The 19,313-nt window shown below is 45.1% G+C and overlaps 1 protein-coding gene across 1 annotated transcript; it reads right to left on the bottom strand.

The window, feature by feature from the left end:
• Window positions 1-367: 367 nt before the first annotated feature.
• GPR12 (G protein-coupled receptor 12) lies at window positions 368-7,922 on the bottom strand. The gene is made up of 2 exons (XM_003919729.3): window positions 7,505-7,922; window positions 368-6,770 (listed from the first exon to the last, which is right to left on the bottom strand). Exon 2 carries the CDS (start codon window positions 6,753-6,755, stop codon window positions 5,751-5,753), a length of 1,005 nt encoding a protein of 334 aa, XP_003919778.1. The 5' UTR covers window positions 6,756-6,770; window positions 7,505-7,922; the 3' UTR covers window positions 368-5,750.
• Between the last annotated feature and the right edge of the window lie 11,391 nt (window positions 7,923-19,313).

Raw genomic sequence — 19,313 nt, 5'->3', positions numbered from 1 at the left:
TCAAAGCTACATGGCATGGTTCTCAAACTCTAGCGTGCATCAGAATGCTTGGAGGGCTTACTAAAACTCACATTGCTGGGCCTCATACCCTGAGCTTTACACAGTAAAGCTAGGGTGACTGCATTTTTAACATGTTCCCAAGAGACGCTGGTGCTGCTGGTGGGGGCCCATCCTTAAAGAACCACTGCTATCCAGTAATCCGAAGCAGAGCGTCATTCTGCTCCATTTAGTAGATTATTGTATCCTCAATCTGATGACTAGATTTGAAAAGGTATGCGGAGAAATGGGAAATGATATGGAAATGATACGGAAAAAGGGATCGAGAAATGGTCAAAAGGATATAAAATAAAATCAGAAACATAAGACATAAATAATTGAGAGTTTTATTTTAAGAAGAGAACAATATTGTTTAATGGATATTTTCAATATATCAATGTTGACTGAAATTGGGAGGTTCTCTGTACCTCCAGGGGTTTGGCCAAGACAAAAATAGAATTACAATATAATAAGAAAGATCAAGATTTGGAATTTCAAAACACTGCAAGGCATTGAGAGAAAGTATTCGGTTTCCAAAGAGATCTTGACTTAGGTGATTTTGATTTGATATAGAATACTCTACTCCATATGTTTTCTTCAAATTATTAGGTTCTATAGAATCCCAGAACAAACTTGTTCATGTTTCAAAAGGATCTGGGAAGGAGTAAGGATAGTTGGATCAGAACCACTTTTCCATTAGGTTTTATCCCAGTAACCACATATATCTGTAAAAGACAGGCCTTCATCTCTCCTTATGTGAAAGGTTTGTATTTTCACCAACTCAGATAAAAATTCTGTAGATTCAAAATGTGATTTTTAGTGAGAAATGCAAATCCAAGCCATACAGAGAATTCCGTAAGATGCTATTTTGCCTTTTAAAATATTCCATTTGTAACTGTGTGTTCAAATACTCGCTACCAAGGGAATCTGTGCCCTAGCAGCTAAGTATGTCCCAAACTTATTTTCAGTTGAAATTTGTTCACTTGTGCTTGATGCTAGTATTTGAATTTTTTATGATTAAAAAATTCATAGCTGTTTTCTGTAAATATGTTATACAGTGGACATATATAAGTTACATATTAAAATCCACTTTATGTGCTTTAACATGTTTCTGTTGGATTAAAAAAAGTTCTCACCTCCTTAGGCAGAAAGGAAGCACAGTACCTGGGACCAGGGTAACTATTAACATTAATAGTATTTTTGATGCTGAAAAAAAAAAAGGTTACAGATAAGTGTCAAAGGAAGGTGAGCTATTTTAAAATTTCTCTGATGTACCTGTCTAGAAAGGTTGCTTTGGAGTAAGTTAAGTCGAATTTGAGAACTCAGAGAACAAAGGTTTTCATCTCAATCATCTCAAGATGAATTCACGAAGACACGTGCAGCTCCCAAACCCAAACCACTCATGTCCCAAAGATAACTGTCCTTGGAGAAAGGGAGGTGAAAGCCTTCATTGCCAGGTATGCACACACACACCTATAGAAACACATTGCATCTACATAAAGCTTCTGAAAGAACTAACTTAATATAATCATCATTAGGATTTTTAAAAGTTAGATCATTAACAAGGGAAAAATACATTTATGCATCTTTATCAGACACTGAGAAGCTGTAGGAACAGTTCAAAGTTCATCTCCTTTGAATACAGACGAGTAATTAACCTCTAACAAAAATAAACACTTTAAATATATATTATTTATATGGTACATTTACATTTAAAGAATGCTGAAAGTGTGACACTTATCCTTGCAAATCAGCATTGTCTATAGACAGTCAGCATCAACATCCCCGGAGCTTGTTGGAAATTTAGCCATGCCCCAGACTGACTGAAGCCGAGTTTGCATTTTAACAATATTCTCAGGTGATCTGTATACGCTTCAGATATTTAAAGTTTAAGGAGCCCTAGCCAAAATTACCGATACCTTTCTCTGTAATTTTTTTAGAAGACAGATTTGTGAATTCAAGCCGTGGTGTATAAAACGATTAGTTCATGATTCTTAAAATTCTAAACAGACTTAGAGGTACTAACCATATATGAAGACACTCAATAATTATGACAAATTTTAAAGGGGACAATAAGGCAATCTTTTCCTTTATTATACTAGGCATACAATCAACATAGAAACTTAAACATTATTCAAAATCACAACATAGTAGTCACTTAAGTAATATGAATTTTAAATCTGAAATGGCAAGTCATCCTAACTTCATATTATCATATATTAGTATAAAATAAATTATTATTTTAATAATGGATTAAGCATTTTTTCAAAAAAAAAAAAAAGCCTAAGAAATCTCCACAATATTTTTATTGGCACTAAGTATATCTCTATTCCTCATCTGTTCTTTTCAACTTCTTGTTTCAATCCTATTTTAAATCCTGGGGGAATCTAAGACTATTTCTGCATGGCCAAGTCAACCAAAGAGTCCACCCCTCCTGAACCTGGCTCCTTAATTTAGGCTCCCAGGCAAGGAAGTGCTCTACCTCCCTTCTTCCCACCCGCCAGGTACTAGGAGGGAGGTGGTCCCCTTAACCTTTAAAAACAAACTTCACTAATACAAAGAAATAAAGAGGTAAGGGAATAAAAGGAAACCAAACCCTAGCTAGTTATGACCTAGATGACTAGTTTTGACTGATTCAGGATTCTGGTAAAGTAATGAAACTGTCCTAGTTACAAGGATAACTCTTTCTGCTGGAAAAACATCAATTCCTTGGTAGCTAGAAATTTTAATGATGTGGAGAAAAAGATTACCTGCTACCTCAGGACTGTTGGAAATGTGTCAGTTTTCCATGAGGTCTTTGGTCCTGTTGCAACGTTAACATTATTGGGTATATGTATGAACAAATACATACATAGACACAGGTACACTGAGATATGTGCACGCTTAAAAATAATTAGCTCCATAGGAAAGAGAAACCTTGGAGAAAACCACATAAATATCCGTCTTATTTTCACAATTTAAACAGTAAGGGCATGTTATTAGTTGAGTTGAAAAATCTCTTAGCTGAAACTAGATGTTTTAAAAACATGGGTCAAAAGCAACCACTTAACTAGTGTAATTTGAAACAGGAAGTTTTGTGTCTTTCTTTTTTCTGAGATGGAGTCTTGCTCTGTCACCCACGCTGGAGTGCAGTGGTGCGATCTCGGGTCACTGCTACTTCCGCCTCCTGGCTTCAAACAATTCTCCTGCCTCAGCCTCCCAAGTAGCTGGGATTACAGGTGTCTGCCACCATGCCTGTCTAATTTTATTTTTAGTAGAGACAGGGTTTCATCCTATTGGTCAGCCTGGTTTCTAACTCCTGACCGGAGGTGATCCACCTGCCTTGGCCTCCCAAAGTGCTGGGATTACAGGTGTGAGCCACCTCACCAGGCCAAGTTTTATTTCTTAAATGTAGAGCCAAACTCTGTGACAGGAACATGTTACAATTCAGTTTCTTCAGCCCTGGTATCCACTGACGGATGAAAGCTTGCAAGGTCCAGGGAAGGAGAAAGACTTAGATTTTGGCAAACGTGGCTTCAGATTCTGACTCTTCCCTTGTGCTTTGTGGCCTTGGACAAATTTTTTATCCTCTCCTCTCTTAGTCTTAGTTTTCTCACCTAGAGACATAGAATTTTTGTGATTATAGTAAAACACCGAGCATGGGGCCTGGCACACATGTGGTCAAAACAAGTACATATTATTCTCATTGTAACTCTTACTATTGGAAATCTGCAAATGGAGCCACTCTTTCTATAAAATCATCATTTATTCCTCTAAAACCTCACCATGGATGTTTTCCAGCCCCTGTCAAAACCAACTTACCTTTGTCAAGTCTCCCATGGTGATGCTATTCAATTTTAATTAATTAAAAATAAACAGACTCATCATATTCAATCTACCAACTCCATCAGATGTTCAAAAGAAATATTTTAAAGGCATCAGTTTTATTACATTGATCATACAGTGATATGTATTGAAAATTCTTTCCCACTTCTTAAGTATTTCAGTCCCTCTCCTGCTTCCATAAGTAACCTCAGGGAGGAGACACAGATTCAAGTAGAGGATTTATTCACACATGTGCGACATTAGAAGAGGCTCTGGAGAGAAGGCATCAGCATGCAGTCTCCCAGAGTGGTCCCGAGACCACCCTAGGCATCACATCTGGGACAAACCAATAAGGTTAACTTATTACAAATGATTCCCCAATGACCCTGAAATACTGCTTTTGCTGCCATCTGAATGGGCTAAGTTGATGTGCTGCCAAGAATTTTTTCCACTGATTATGTAGACATAACTATAAATCCATTGCAAATGGAGGGAAGGTATTTGTGTCTACATTTGTCTGCATGAACAAAAATGAAAACTGAGACACATTGATTTTTACAATGTGTTTAAAGTGAATTCTTCTTTGCAATTTCCTGATCACATTCTTGCTCTCTGAAAACAGGCAATATGACTTTTCTTTTGTATAAATTGGTTTTTGGTGAAAAGAAGTTAAAAGATTTCAAACTTAACTTTTCATCAACAGCTGATGGTCATTCTGTTTAGGACCTTATAGGATATAGCTGGTATATATCACAGTCATAGATGGACACTGTGCAATCACAAACAAATCTAATCATTAAAATAGGGGACTGCCTGTTTCAAATGCATTATGTACCACAGACAGTATGAAACCAGAAAAACTTGGTCTATGATATTTATTCTTTTTGTCTCAATCAAGAATAACTATCAATATATTCTTAGAGGAAAGGTGAGGCTTTCTTGTTTCATGATAATGTCACATTAGTTTATTTTTTCAGAATATATTAAAATAAATTTAATCTACTTTTAATAGCTATTATTAATATTTTTTCCTTTTGTTTTCTGAAAACAATCAGACAATAGCTTAAGAAACAACAATGTGGATCTAATGAATCCCACTTCATATGAAAACCAAAACCTATTTCAGGATTCATTTTAGAAAGTACATATTGAAAAACTATATTGAAAAATGACCTCTTGGAATCTAGATTTACATGGCAACATTTGAAACTAGTGGCCTAGCTAACACAGTCAACCATGCAGAAGGAGCTGCAACATTTATAGAAATACCAAAGGAATTCTTGTGAACAGTAACTGCCAAAAGGAAAGAAACAATGAATAACAATGGGTTCATGGTTTCAATGCCAGTGACATTACTGAGTTCATGTTAGCAAAATCAGGTCCCTTCCAGACACAATTATGTAAAATATTTGTATTGGATTGAAAGGGGTTGTATTCTGTTACATACATGCAACATTAAAAAATCTACCATCAGGTAAAAAAAGAACGGTCTGGAAAAAAGTAACTCTTTCTCAATTTTCCTCAATCACTCAGATTTATCTTAAAGTCCAGGCAAAAACTCCGAAACTCATTTACTTCTTATAACATTGTGGCCATATCATATCCCTTCCTTCCTTTCCTACCCCCAATCAGCCCTTTAAACAAAATATAAAAGGAAAGCCCTGTCCCCAAGCAAAACAAAAGAAGATTGCGTGAAGAGCTCGACAATTTTTTTTGATGGTGAAAACACTGGTAACGTTATTTTCACTTCCATCACTAACTCATCTAAACGATGTCATTGCTTCACCAATGCTAAGTGCTCCTGTGGCTTGACAGGGAATCCAGTGCAAGGAATCCAAGGGAAACAGCTCAAGCCTTGGCCAGGCAGTGGAAGTGCTTGGTAAATGCAGAGTCCTCTGGGTGCAAGCGTGCTACACATCGCTGGGCGAGCGCGCTCTTTGGGCGAGACTGGATGGGATGCAGCCGCAGCAAATGAGACAGAGCGCTTTCTGGATCTCTTGGTTTCTGAAAGCATATATGACAGGGTTGATGATGGAATTGTAGGTGGCGGGCAGGAGGGTGGCGTAGGTGTAGATGGAGGGGTAGGTGTAATCTGCTATCAAGGAATAGAGGGTGAAAGGCATCCAGCAAGCAGCAAAGGTCCCCAGGATGATAGCCAGGGTGGAGACCCCTTTCCGGGTGGTCACGTAGTGCGACGTGGCCAGGAAGTGGTGCTGCAGGGCTATCTGATGGGCGTGCCTCATCACAATCTTACAGATCTGGATGTAGAGCTGAAGCATGAGCGCGAACATGAAGAGGAAGGACACCGATAGGATGGCCGCGTTGTTCTTGGTGAGCGGTCTGACCACGCTGCAGGTGGACTCGTCTCGGAGGCAGTTCCAGCCCATGACGGGCAGCAGCCCCAGGCAGATGGAGGTCCCCCAGAGCATGATGAGCATGACATAGGTAAACGTGACCGTCCTCTCCGAATGGTACGTCAGAGCGTAGTATAGTGAGAGGTAGCGGTCAACAGTGATAGCCAGCAAGCTGCAGACAGAGGCAGAGAAAGAGGCGACAATGAGGCCGATCGTGACCAGCTTGGTGGCTTCTGACTGAAGCAAGTAGGCAAAAACAAAATTGATGATGAGTCCAATGCCGGCCAGCAGGTCTGCAAGAGCCAGGCTGCCTATCAGCAGGAACATGGGCGCTCGCAGGCTGGGGTTGTGGAAGATGATAAGGACCACAATGGCATTTTCACAGGAGATGAGGGTTCCTGAGGTACACAAGACAATGTCCCAGGGGTTGACTACGAGCTCAGGCTCTGGCTCTACGACAGGAACCCGGGAGGAGACAGCAGCCGAGATGTTCTCCGCAGCAGCGGCATCTAAATAATCCCGAGGCAGCCCGCTTAAATTGACCTTCAGGTCTTCATTCATTTTAACCCCTGTCCTCTTCAACGAAAAGACAGGCTTTTTAATGTTTAGATACAGCAGGGTGACAATCCAAGATCATGCAAAAAACACACAGACAAACAGAAAGCCAGCCACTACTCAGATGCCAGTACCGAATGCCACAAGCTTCGGGAATGAGGAACTGCTGTGAAATGAAACAAAAGCCAAAGTCTCGGTGGTTTAAACCCCACAACAAAAACGCCGTTTGGCATCGGAGAAAACACAGGGTAGGACTTCAAAACACCAGCGTGAGCGAGGCAGGCACACACGGACTAGCGGCGGTCTGTTTGCAAAAGCGCCGGGAATGCACATTGGAAAATCACATCTCGCATGCTGAAAACGAACAACTGTTTGACATCTGGGCTGCTGCTGAGAAAACCACGCGGCAGCGGCAGGTCGCGAGCCGGGGGCCGCCATCCTCGATGGAATATTTAAATCACCAATTTCCATCGTACTCCCACCCTCCAAACACGTCCCACGCGCGCGTGCACACCCTCAAAGACACCCCGACCCGAACAAAGAGGGGTTCCCAGACTCCACCGTGCGCACGGGGCAGTCGGGAGGGCCACAAAAGAGAGGTCTGTGAAATGGAAGTGCCGAGACAGACAGACAGACAGATGCCCATGCACTGCTGCCACTCCCCTGGCGGCGGAAACGGGAGTCGGAGGCGAGGGGCACAGACAGGGTGCGGGGACTGGGGGCCCGCGGGGGCGGGGGGTCATCGAGGGGGTCACCTTGGCGCGCCCAGGCCGAGGGGGTCTCCTCCGGTGCTTCCGAAGCGCGCGGGCTACTCGTGTCGCATGTCGGCGCCGGTGCCCGCGGTGGGAAGGGGCGGCGGCCGGGCTCGGGAGCGGGCCGGGAGGGCGCTGAACGCCCGCTCCGCGGCAGGTAAGCGGCGCGGCTGCAGGTGAGCAGCAGGCTCCGCTCGCGCGCCCGGCTCTCCCCGCCGCGCCCGCCCGGCCCACACGCTCCCTGCGCGCGCGCCTCCCCCGCCCCGCGCGCGCCCGCCCGCAGGAGCCCCGGGAGGCTGCGCGCGCCCCCACAGGTCGGGGCTGCGCTAGGGCGAGGGCAGGCGAGGGCAGGCGAGGGCAGCCCCGGGGCGGGCGCGGGCGAGAGAGCCCAGAGGCTGAGAACTGCACGGTCGCCGTGCCTGCGTGCGCCGCCGCGCGCCCCACCCCAGCCGGCAGCCCCGGGCTTGCACCGGGCGGGGCAGGGGAGCGCTGCCTGGGAGCCCCGTGACCTATTTCGTTCCTGTGGTTTCCCTGGGGAGTTCCAGTCTTCAGGGTCCTGGCTGCTCCACACCTTCACCTAAACCGCTACATTCAGGGCCAAAAGAATTGCTTAGAGTAGTATTCACGATCAGCAGCAGCGATGCGGGGTGGGCAGGTTAGGGGAGCAGATCTTTAAAAGAACAAAATGCCCCGCACACTTTTTTAGGATTGCCCATGATCCTGGACCTGGTTCATGATCACTGTTCCCCGGGAATCTCTGCTTAACTGGATAGATGCTGCTGCTAGGTGGACCATCACTATTATCACCAAACTGCACTTACTAAGTGCTCTTTGAGCTGTGTTTTCAAATGGAAATCATTTACTGAGTTCTTGTAGATGCTTCCTGCAGACGCTGGCCAAACCCCAATTCATTTAGATACTGAAGTGACACTATTAATTTATTTTTTTCATTTTGCCACTTCGGTGGGATTCTAAGATGAAGAACCTGATAGCTGTCTGCTCTTATGAGTCCATGTCTTCTCTGGATATAAAATCCAGAGCTCCTCGTAGAACTTAAGTTCAAAGATGATCCCCCAGTTTAAAGATGGGAGAAGGAAAAAGTGTGATAGTCTTGTCTTGCTCTGTCAGAGGTGAAGGTTTTCCCACAGCCTTTCTTCCACTTGCCCAGGCGCTTCTGTATGAATGGAGATGGCCAGCAGGCAAGGGACCCTACAGGGGCATCATCAGCTGACCAGCCTGTCTCCCCCGGTGCTCACATCATCTCTATCCCAGCCCAATGGATTCGAAGCGTCAATCGCGTTTGACTTTCTTCCTGCTTTTCCTCCCCTTTTTCCATCATTCAGTTTCTGGCTCTGCAAGGTCACTCCACCTCTCCCTGCATGCCACTTCTCACCATCCTCAGCTCTCTGGCTGAGGCCCTCATCCCCTCTCACCTGCATTTCTGGTGCCCACCTGCCTCTCCTTTTCCCAGCTTCCTTTATTTGGCACATCTATTCCATGATGTCCAAGACCTCCTGCTGCCTCCAGACTAGTCTGAACTTTTTACCTGGACAGATTCTGCTCAGTAGTCTGGGGTGGGGCCCAGCTTTTGCATTTGTAAGCCTCTTCCCCAGTCCTACTGCTGCTGCTACTGCTGCTGCGGGTTCACAGATCATACTTGGAGAAGTAAGGTTCCATGGAGTTTTCAGAGTGAATTGTTCATGGTGCGGAGACATCAGACTCCTGTGTGTCCCAAGAACCTGGCTAAGGGCTGGACATACAAATTCAGTGAGACACGGTCTCTGCTCACAAGTGTGCACAGTCTGGTAGTGACACACACAAACATGAACAATAATGGCAGGCAGCAAATGCTTTCATGAGGGTATGTCATCTCAATTTCTGTGTGATGAATCAAAGAGTTTTAGAACGAAGCAATGAGAAATGAATAGTCTTTTCCCAAACATGTAGTAGTTTTGGCAAATATAGCTTGACCCATGTGGTAAAATTTTAGGCATCTCACTCTGGCAATGCAGTTTAGGGGAAGCGAATGCATGGGGCTGGCCAGACACTATACTAGCCAATAATACTGACATGGCCCTGATCTCACAGAGCTTAAAGGGGTGGGGTTCTTTTATTCAGTCGTTAATGTGTTTGAGAAGTTTTTTTAAAAAGATACTGGGGTCCGTTGGGGAGAAATGGGAGAGGGACGGGGGGGTGGGGAGGTGGGAAGAGACAGCATGGGGAGAAATGACAGATACAGGTGAGGGGAAGGAAGGCAGCAAACCCCACTGCCATGTGTGTACCTATGCAACAATCTTGCATGTTCTTCACATGTACCCCAAAACCTAAAATGCAATTAAAAAAAAAAAGAAGAAGAAGTGAGTATTGGAGGAGAGAAAAAGATATTGAGATGAATGGCAGAATATACAAATTTTTGTGAAAACAAAATTGTAAAACCTGGGAAGAGTCAAAGGAGGAAATTGAGGCAAATTACATCTGGGGCTTGGATACTGTCTCTGGGGAAAGCCTGGGAGTCAACGGCTAATAGCGATGTGGATGCCCAGCTCCTCTGATGGGAAGATCAACTCTACGTTCACACTTCTGTCCTCACTGTCCCTTGGAATGATTACATGTAACTTCCCTGTACTCCTGATTCTGTTTATTGGTTTATTTCTTAGGACTTTTGTTGCCAGGGAGCAGAAATCCAATTCAAACTAGTTTAAGAAAAAAGAGGCATTTTGTTGTCTGGCATGACTAGGAAAGATCTGGAGTGGTTCACATAAAAGAAGGAGAAGCTGCAGGAAGCAGGTGCCTGGCAGTCAGCCCTGCCCTGATTTATTTCTGCTTGTCTTTGCTTCTCTGTGTCTCTGCCTCAAACTTCCCTATCCCAGACAAGTTTCTTGCAGGCAGCCATGGAAAGTGGCCTCAGGCAGTCCTGAGCTCGCATCCTGAGACTGTATTCTTGTGAATGGAATTCCCATTGAGAACCCGGGCCCAGCCTGGGCTGTGCACCCTGTCCCCAACCGACCATGGCAGCTAAAGGAAGAGTTGGCCAGGCCTGGATCTCGTGTGGAGTCCTGTGATAGGTGTCCCCTCTGAACTTCACCAAATGGGCATTTCTGAGAGGAAACGTGAGTCGGGACACCAGGCAGACCAGCTCCAGGTCTGGAGGTCAGGATTCACTACAGCTTGGAATTGGGTGGGCCTATGGGGAGGTTTTGCACAGCCTCAGTAACAAGGGCCATAAAGTAGCTGTCTGCAAAGCTGTCTTCTTGATGTATTCACCGTCCATGACAGGACACTGCCACAGATGCCCTCAGGGTGTGACGTTTATTGCCTTTTCATCACTTACCTGTTTTGTCACTTTTTTTTACAACTTCGGCAAGAAGTTGTAAACCTTCCAGCCTGATCCGGCATTTTCACAGCCTATACTAATGATGACTGTTTTATGTGAGAAGGGTTTGGTGCCTGTCTTAATCATGCATGGCATCTTTGCCAACTTAAACCCTGAGGGCACATATATTAGCCCCTTCTTGTAACTGAATTTGTAAATCATGAGACTGTCCCAGACTGCTGGCTGGAGCAAGTCATAAACTGAGCCAGTACTGCACAGTACAAGGTGTCTGTATGGAAATTTTGCTAGTCAATTTCTTTCTTGCTTATATTAATGATTATTAGCCAAGTTCCATAGATCTGATTCACTGGCACACTAATCTGAACCATAGATTGATCATGCTTCAGTCTGTTCAGCCAAGGGTCTATATCACACCTAAGAATAAAATATAATCCCACATTAAAGTTTGCTTTTATTGATTTCTTCATCTAATAGTAAATTTTATGACTGTATAACCTAAATATAGCCAAGTGCTTATTTCACAAGTGCGCTACAGTATGATGAAGATATATCAGATAGATATATCTATATACCCACTATCCCTCTTGAGAAATAAAACATTACCAGTACCCCAAAGCCTTCCTCTTGGCCACTCCCAATAATTGTCCTCTGAAAAGAAACCACTATTCTGAATTCTAATACCACAGATTAGGTTTGTCTGGTTTTGAACGCTATATGAATGGAATCACATAGTATGCACAGTTTTGTTTCTGGCTTCTTTCACTCCACAAGTCTGTGAGACATACTCATTTGTTGCAAGGAGCAGTAGTTTAATCTTTTTAATTGCTGTATAGAACTTCTATTGTAAGATTATTGTCTTAGTTCACTCAGGTTGCTATAACAAATTACATCAGACTGGGTAATTTATAAGCCATAGAAATTTACTGCTCAAAGTTCTGGAAACCGGGAAGTTCAAGATTATGGTGCCAGCAGATTCAGTGTCTGGTGAGGGTCCATTCCTTCTAGATGGTACCTTCTTCCTGTGTCTTCGCTGGCGGAAGGAGCAAACAAGCTCCCACGGCACTCAATTCTGTTCAAGAGGACAGAGTTCTCAAGACTGAATCACTTCCCCCAACCCCGGTTCTCAATACTATTGCACTGGGGATTAAGTTTCAACATAGACAGTTTGGGGGGATACATTCAGACCACAGCAGGCAGGGATGGTTCTGCTCCCTCTCAGATGTTCATCCACCCTTTTCTCTTCTCCCAGCATCTTTCACCCCATCCTTTCACCAACTCCACCAACTGCCTCTTGGTCATTATGGCGGGCTGGATAATGACCCCCCAAAATATCCAGGGCCTACATCCAGGAACCCGGGACTATTACCTTTGTTCAAATGCACTTTGCAAAAGTGATTAGATGTCTTGAGATGGGAGGACATTCTGGATTATCCACAAAGGTCCTTTTAAGAGAGGGGCAGGAGGATTAGGATCAGTAGTAAGAGAGGTGAAGACAGAAGCGGAGGGAGAAAGTCAGAGAGAAGGGAAGATGCTGTATCGCCTGCTGTGAAGACACAGCAGGGACTGGGAGCCACAGGATGTTGGCAGCCTCCAGAAACTGGGAAGATCAAGGGGATTCCTCCCTGGATTTCAAGAAGTAATGCTGGTCTGTGGGCGCGCCATAGACTTCTGACCTCCAGAACAAATGTGTGGGTTTTTTTAAATTGACACATGACTATTAAATGAAGTCCGTAGTTTTCATAAGGGTTCACCCTGGTCTTGTCTATTCTATGGGTTTTGACATCTCTGTAATGACATGTATCCACCATCATACTATCACACAGAGTGGCTTCCCTGCCCTAAAATCCTCTGTGCTCTGCCTGTTCATCCCTCCCTCCTCAATCCCCAGCAACAGCTAAGTTTTTTTTTTTTTTTTTTTTTTTTTTGAGACGGAGTTTCGCTCTTGTTGCCCAGGCTGGAGTGCAATGGCGCGATCTCGGCTCACCGCAACCTCCGCCTCCTGGGTTCAGGCAATTCTCCTGCCTCAGCCTCCTGAGTAGCTGGGATTACAGGCACGCGCCACCATGCCCAGCTAATTTTTTGTATTTTTAGTAGAGACGGGGTTTCACTATGTTGACCGGGATGGTCTCGATCTCTCGACCTCGTGATCCACCCGCCTCGGCCTCCCAAAGTGCTGGGATTACAGGCTTGAGCCACCGCGCCCGGCCAACAGCTAAGTTTTTACCATCTCCCTAGGTTTGCCTTCTCCAGAATGTCATAGAATTGGGATGATACAGTATGGAGCCTTTTCAGATTGGCTTCTTGAACATAGCAACATGTATTTGAGGGTCTTCCGTGTCTTTTCACAGCTTGATAGCTCATGTTTTTTTTTGTTTGTTTGTTTGTTTTTTTGGGGGACAGAGTCTCGCCCTGTCACCAGGCACCAGGCTGGAGTGCAGTGGTGTGATCGCGGCTCACTGCAACATCCGCCTCCTGGGTTCAACCAGTTCTCCTGCCTCGGCCTCCTGAGTAGCTGGGACTACAGGTGCATGCCACCACATCCAGCTAATTTTTTATATTTTTAGTAGAGACAGGGTTTCACCATGTTGGCTAGGATGGTCTCGATCTCTTGACCTTGTGATCCACCCGCCTCGGCCTCCCAGAATGCTGGGATTACAGGCCTGAGCCACCATGCCCGGCCAGCTCATGTATTTTTATTGCTGAGTAATATTCCAATGTCTGGATTTCTTTATCCATTCACCTACTGAAGGACACCTCGGTTGTTCCCAAGTTTGGATAATTACGAATAAAGTGCTATCCATATCGATGGGCAGGTTTTGTGTGGATATAAGTTTTCAACTCATTTGGGTGAATACAAAGGAAAATTGTCGCTGGATAATCTGTGTTGTTTTCAGCCACACAGTTTGAGGTCATGTGTGACCAGCAATGGGAAAGGAATGCAGGCCTCCACCATAAGCCCGGGAGACCTGGGCTGCCCACAGCTCCTTACAAACTCTAACCGCCTCACTCAGGCCCCGCAGGGCTGGGCCTCTAGTTGCCAACAACAGGACATCCAGTATTTATTAAGTGCTTGCTGTGTGCCAGGCACTGTGCTAGGAGCCTTCCAAGAACATTCTAACTTAATGCTCCCAACAACCCTGCAAGGTGGAGCAGCTCTATGACCCCGTGTGTGGCTGAGGGAGGTGACACACAGTGGGGTTCTAGGCCTGCTCTCAAAGCCAGGCAGTCGGGTGCCAGGATCTGCTTCCTGAGCCACTGCACAAAACCACCTAGACAGCAAGTGTCACTTATAGTAAGCTTTAAAATGGACTTACAGAAGTCCTACATCCATCCAACGTCACTTCTCAGATAAGAGTTTGAAGACCCAGGTTTGCATCTGTTTAGAAAGACGGGAGCTTGTCCTGCACAAGTCTACCCTTGGACTCCATCATCATTTCAATTTTGAAACCTGTTTATAATCCAATAGGGCCTCAGCAAAACCTCAGAAATCTGCTTCTGGAGTTCTTTCCTGTTGATGTCATTGCAAATATTCTCAAAGGCCCCTTGCTGGCTGTGTTAGGCCTGGGGCCCTACATCCAAAAGAGAGGGTGACTGATCCCCTGATGATTCCTTCACCAACTTTGACTGTCATGGCAGATTTGTTGAGGTCATGGGCAAAGGATGATGGGTGAAAGCTGGCCGGACCATTCAGGGATGCTCATGTGAGTCTGGATACAGGCATTTCCAACAGTGTGGGGAGAAGCTGTTGTCTGTGCCTCTTGGTGGAATCCTGAGACCCTCTCTTAGTGAGAATATCAGATGCATCAGAGCACCAGGAGACGGGCACCAGTACCCTGAAGGGCAAGGCCAGCAAGGAGGTGTCGACCAGCATTTCCAAAGCTGCAATGAGAAGAGAAGCTGAGCTCACAGGCTGGTTTTTGGGCATCTGGAGCACTTTAAAGGCATCTAATTTTTAACGATCCAGACAGTGGAGTTTCTTTATCCTTTCGCCTACTGAAGGATACCTTGATTGTTTCCAAGTTTGGACAAGTATGAATAATTAGCTAATATAATGAAAGAAAACTTAGAAGCAAAGTAGCAATGCATCAGCAAAAGACTTTGCTTCCCTGCTTCTAGCCACCCTCAGATTATCCTTCCATTTTCTCTTTTCAAGAAGGCACATCCAGCAGGTGGACACCAGAATTTAAAAATCTCATCAGAAGAAAAGGCTGGAGCTTTGCTCACAGTACACATTTCCTCCAACAAAAGCAGCCTGGGCCACTCTTGTTTGGGAGTAAAAGGGAGTGTTCACCTGGAGTTTCAACCAGTTGTAAAAAGAAGAGATTGTTCTTCCCTGGCCTTGTGATAAAGACTGTTACCATGATTCAGGCAGTGTGGCTCGGAACAGTAGCGCACCGCCAGCTCAGGGTTGGAAGGCCCTGTGGCCAAGGATGCTGAGAAGTTACCTTCTGAGGCCTTGACACCTTCGCTGTGTTTGGGCAAGAACTAAAGGAGAGAAGCCAGTTATCAGGCATGGTATTGATTTTGTGAATCACTAATGACTTAGGAGCAGTGTTTACACAACCAAAATGCTTCATATTTGAGATGAAGAGTTAAACGTCTGCAGGCCAGCTTGAGGACACATGCTTTCTCTGCAAAGGAGCAGTCCTGGGGGATCTATCACTTAATGCACTGTGAATCATGCGTTTGCAATCCCTCTCTTTCCTTGTGACCTATATTTAATTGTACCTGATGCACCATGCTGTACTGCGAGCAAAGCCAAGGCCTTTTCTTCTGATGGAATCTTTAAATTCTGGTGCCCTCCTGCTGGACATGCCTTCTTGAAATGAGAAGATGGAAGGATAGTCCGAGGGTGGCTAGAAGCAGGGAAGTGGAGTATTTTGCTGATGTGCTACTTTGCTTCTAAATTTTCTTTTACTATATTAGGAGACTTAGGCAGCCAGTTACAATCAATAAATTTTAACCAAAACATGACGGTTCAGCATGTCGACATTCTGTAGCTCTTGAAGTACTGGCTTGAAATGTTGCTGGATGAATGGGAGAGGAAGGACTAGTAAGGTCCCAGGGTGCGGGTGGAAGGCCCTGCCCTGGCTTGTGAAGGACGTACCTCCTCTTCACTTCTACTCAACTCCTTCGGCCTCACACAGAGGTTGGGGACACTAAATTTCCACTCAAAGTTCTGCAGGATATGTGCCCAGAGTGTGGTAACATGTGGCGAGGAGAGCTCCGCACGGTCTCGTTCACAGTGAAGAATTGTGAGTTCTCTGTTTTGTCTCTAGATGTTGCCTCCCCAGGCCAGGGTCATATGCGGTTGGGCGATTAGCATATCTTTTAGTTGGTAATAAAGATGACCCATCAGTCCTAACTCGTCATCATTCTACATTTGATTCTACATGCTACAATTGAGGCTTGCACATAACTGAATTTACAATGACCATGTAAGACCAGTGGTACCTCGACATTTGGATTCCATGCCTTGGTAAATTTCACCACCAACAGCGACAAGTACAAAAAGGAGAGACCAACATGGAGTTGCCCATCTTTTACTTTGGTCAACAGACTCACTTTAGTGAGAACACTTCTACCTACTTTCATTATCATTTCACGGTAAAGAAGACCTTTTCAGCACACACACGCAAACGCACGCAGACACAGGGATGTGTCGCACATAAAAGGAGAGGGCTTTATGTTAAATTCAACTGGTTTTATGAAAACTCGCTGTGTTGGTCATTACCCCCAAATGGGTGGAAACTGCCACGGCTCAGATTAGTCCCAGGATGGCTCTTGAGAATCACTGACGGATGTGATGATGCGCCTTTTGTATCCACTCAACGGGGTCATAGAAAAGATTTAACACTTTCTGTCAAATCAATAGGGAAAATGCACAGGGAAAATTGCAGATTATCAGCAGTTGTTTTCTTATGAAGCCACGAGCATCCCTCACCTCTCTGAATTGATAGCCAGTGTTTACCGAGCACCTAACGTGTGCTGAGCCCTGTGCGACAAACTCGATCCTTTATGGGAATTAGAAAATACTCATGCTGCAAAAGCATGTTGGGATGTTGTTACTGGGGAAAATGGCTGGCCGACTGCCTCCCAAGAAGCCTCAGGAGGTGACATTCATTGCTCTGTGAATTAACCTTGGTTTAGGCCCTCACCTTCAGCATTACACACTCAAAGACATCATTTATGTCAGCACGTTATGAGTGGTTTATGTTTGAGGGGAGACCACATTAACCCAATTATTATATAATAAATATTTATTGTCTCAGGAGCCAGATATGAGCAGACCTATGTTGCCTTGAGCAAGTAAACAATTCGCTTCAGTTCTCTCATTTGTAAAATGAGAATATTAACAGCATTTACTGCCTAGGGCTAGTATTGCATTATATGGGCTAGGGCACACAGTATACTCATCCAGCCTGGCACAAAGCTAAGGCAGTAAACAATTGTGGTGACTGTTGCTGTCACTATCTCTACTGCATTATCTCCTGTCCGGCTGTGCAGGTGGAGACCCACGTGAATCCCTTTCTTTCTGGTGTACTGGTCAACTTGTTGGCATCCTCCTTGGAGTCACTGCTCACAAAACATCCAGGCTGTCAGGAAATCCTGTCCACTCTCCCCTCAAAATACATCCAGAATCCAAATCTGCCAAAACGTGGGAGCAACCAAGATGTCCTTCAGTAGACGACTGGATAAACGAACTGTGGTCCATCCAGACAGTGGAATATTATGCAACATTAAAAAGAAATAAGCTATCAGGCCGTGAAAAGACATGGGAGAAACTGCAATTCACATTGCTGAGTAAAAGAAACCAACCTGAACAGACTATATACTGTACAATTCCAACCCTGTGAACATTTTGGAAAAGGCAGTGGAGACAGATCAGTGGCTGCCTGGGGTTAGGGTGGAGAGAGGGATGAATAGGTGGAGCACGGAGGATTTCAGGGCAGTGAAACTATTCTGTATGGTACTACAACGGTAAGTCCATGTGATTATACATTAGTCCAAACCCACAGAATGTACAAAACCAAGAGTAAATCCTAATGCCAACTGCGGACTTCAGGTAATGACGATGAATCAACATAGGTTCAGCCGTTGTAACAAACACACTGCTCTGTGGAGTACGTGGATAACAGGGGAGGCTGTGCGGGGGAGGAAAGCTGGGAGCTTCATGGGAACTCTGTACTTTCTGCTCAATTTTTCTATGAACGTAAAACTGGTCTAAACAAATAAAGTCAATTTTTAAAATAGCTCATAGAGGAACACTGTAGAAAATAAATTCAAATAATGAATCAACCATAAAGTGATCAAATAAAAAATATTACAAATGAAAAAAATAGCTCCAGAATCCCCCCACATCTCACCTCATCCACTTCAATCACCTTAGTCCAAATGAGTGTCACTGCTCACCTGGATTATCCCAAGCTCCCAGGCCCCTGGAAAGACCCTCCCTGCCACCAGGCTCGTGCTACAGCTGGCTCAGGCCAACCTCTCAACAGCCGATTCTCCTGGCTTCCTATTCCAACTCCATTGACCCATTCATCAAAAATAAGGCTCTTCTACGTGCCAGACAGTGTTCTAGGGCCCTGGAGTTACCGTCCCATACCAAATGGACAAACATCCGGGCCTTTGCCAAGCTTGTAACCTGGTGGAAAAGTGGCAAGGAGAGAGAGAACAAGAGAAAGAAAGAAAATAGCATGTGCATCAGCGCTCTGGGGAGCTCTTGGGGTCATCCAGGTGAGCAGTGACGCTCGTTTGGACTAAGGTGCTCCTGAGTCAGATCATGATTTTCCTTGGCCAGAACTCCCCAATGAGATATCATCTCCCCGAAAGTGAGGCTGAAGTTCCCTGCCATTCTTAGCTTCCTGGGCCTCCTGCTCTTCCACCTCTACCCTCCTGTCCCCTCTTCTCTCGACACTGGTTGTTGCTCCACAGGGAGGGCTCTTCCCTCGTGTTTCACGACTGCCTTCTGCTTCCCCCGGATCTTTCCTCAAATATCCCATTTCAGCAGGTCCTGCCTCAGCCACCTTGTCTAACCTGCATACCCCAACACACACGAGTCCTCTTTCCAGCTTTATTTTTCTCCTTAGCACTTATCACCATTGATGATATTTCTTTCTTTCTTTCTATCACGTGCTATTTTCTTTCTTTCTCTTGTTCTCTCTCTCCTTGCCACTTTTCCACCAGGTTACAAGCTTGACAAAGGCCCAGATGTTTGTCCATTTGGTATGGGATGGTAACTCCAGGGCCCTAGAACACTGCCTGGCACATAGAAGAGCCTTATTTTTGATGAATGGGTCAATGGAGTTGGAATAGGAAGCCAGGAGAATCGGCTGTTGAGAGGTTGGCCTGAGCCAGCTGCGGCACGAGCCTGGTGGCAGGGTGGGCCTTTCCAGGGGCCTGGATGTTTGGCATCTGGTGGCCCCAAAAGCCTCTCCCTGGACCAGCTGGGTGGGCCTCTGCCGGGGCATCCGT

The sequence above is a fragment of the Saimiri boliviensis genome, chromosome 16, assembly GCF_048565385.1.
Source record: "Saimiri boliviensis isolate mSaiBol1 chromosome 16, mSaiBol1.pri, whole genome shotgun sequence".
Classification (NCBI taxonomy): Eukaryota; Metazoa; Chordata; class Mammalia; order Primates; family Cebidae; genus Saimiri; species Saimiri boliviensis.
This window is presented reverse-complemented; position numbering and strand designations above follow the sequence as displayed.

What these genes read in the sequence shown, in the direction of transcription:
- GPR12 (XM_003919729.3), bottom strand. Translation starts at nt 6,755, where the DNA reads ATGAATGAAGACCTGAAGGTCAATTTAAGCGGGCTGCCTCGGGATTAT.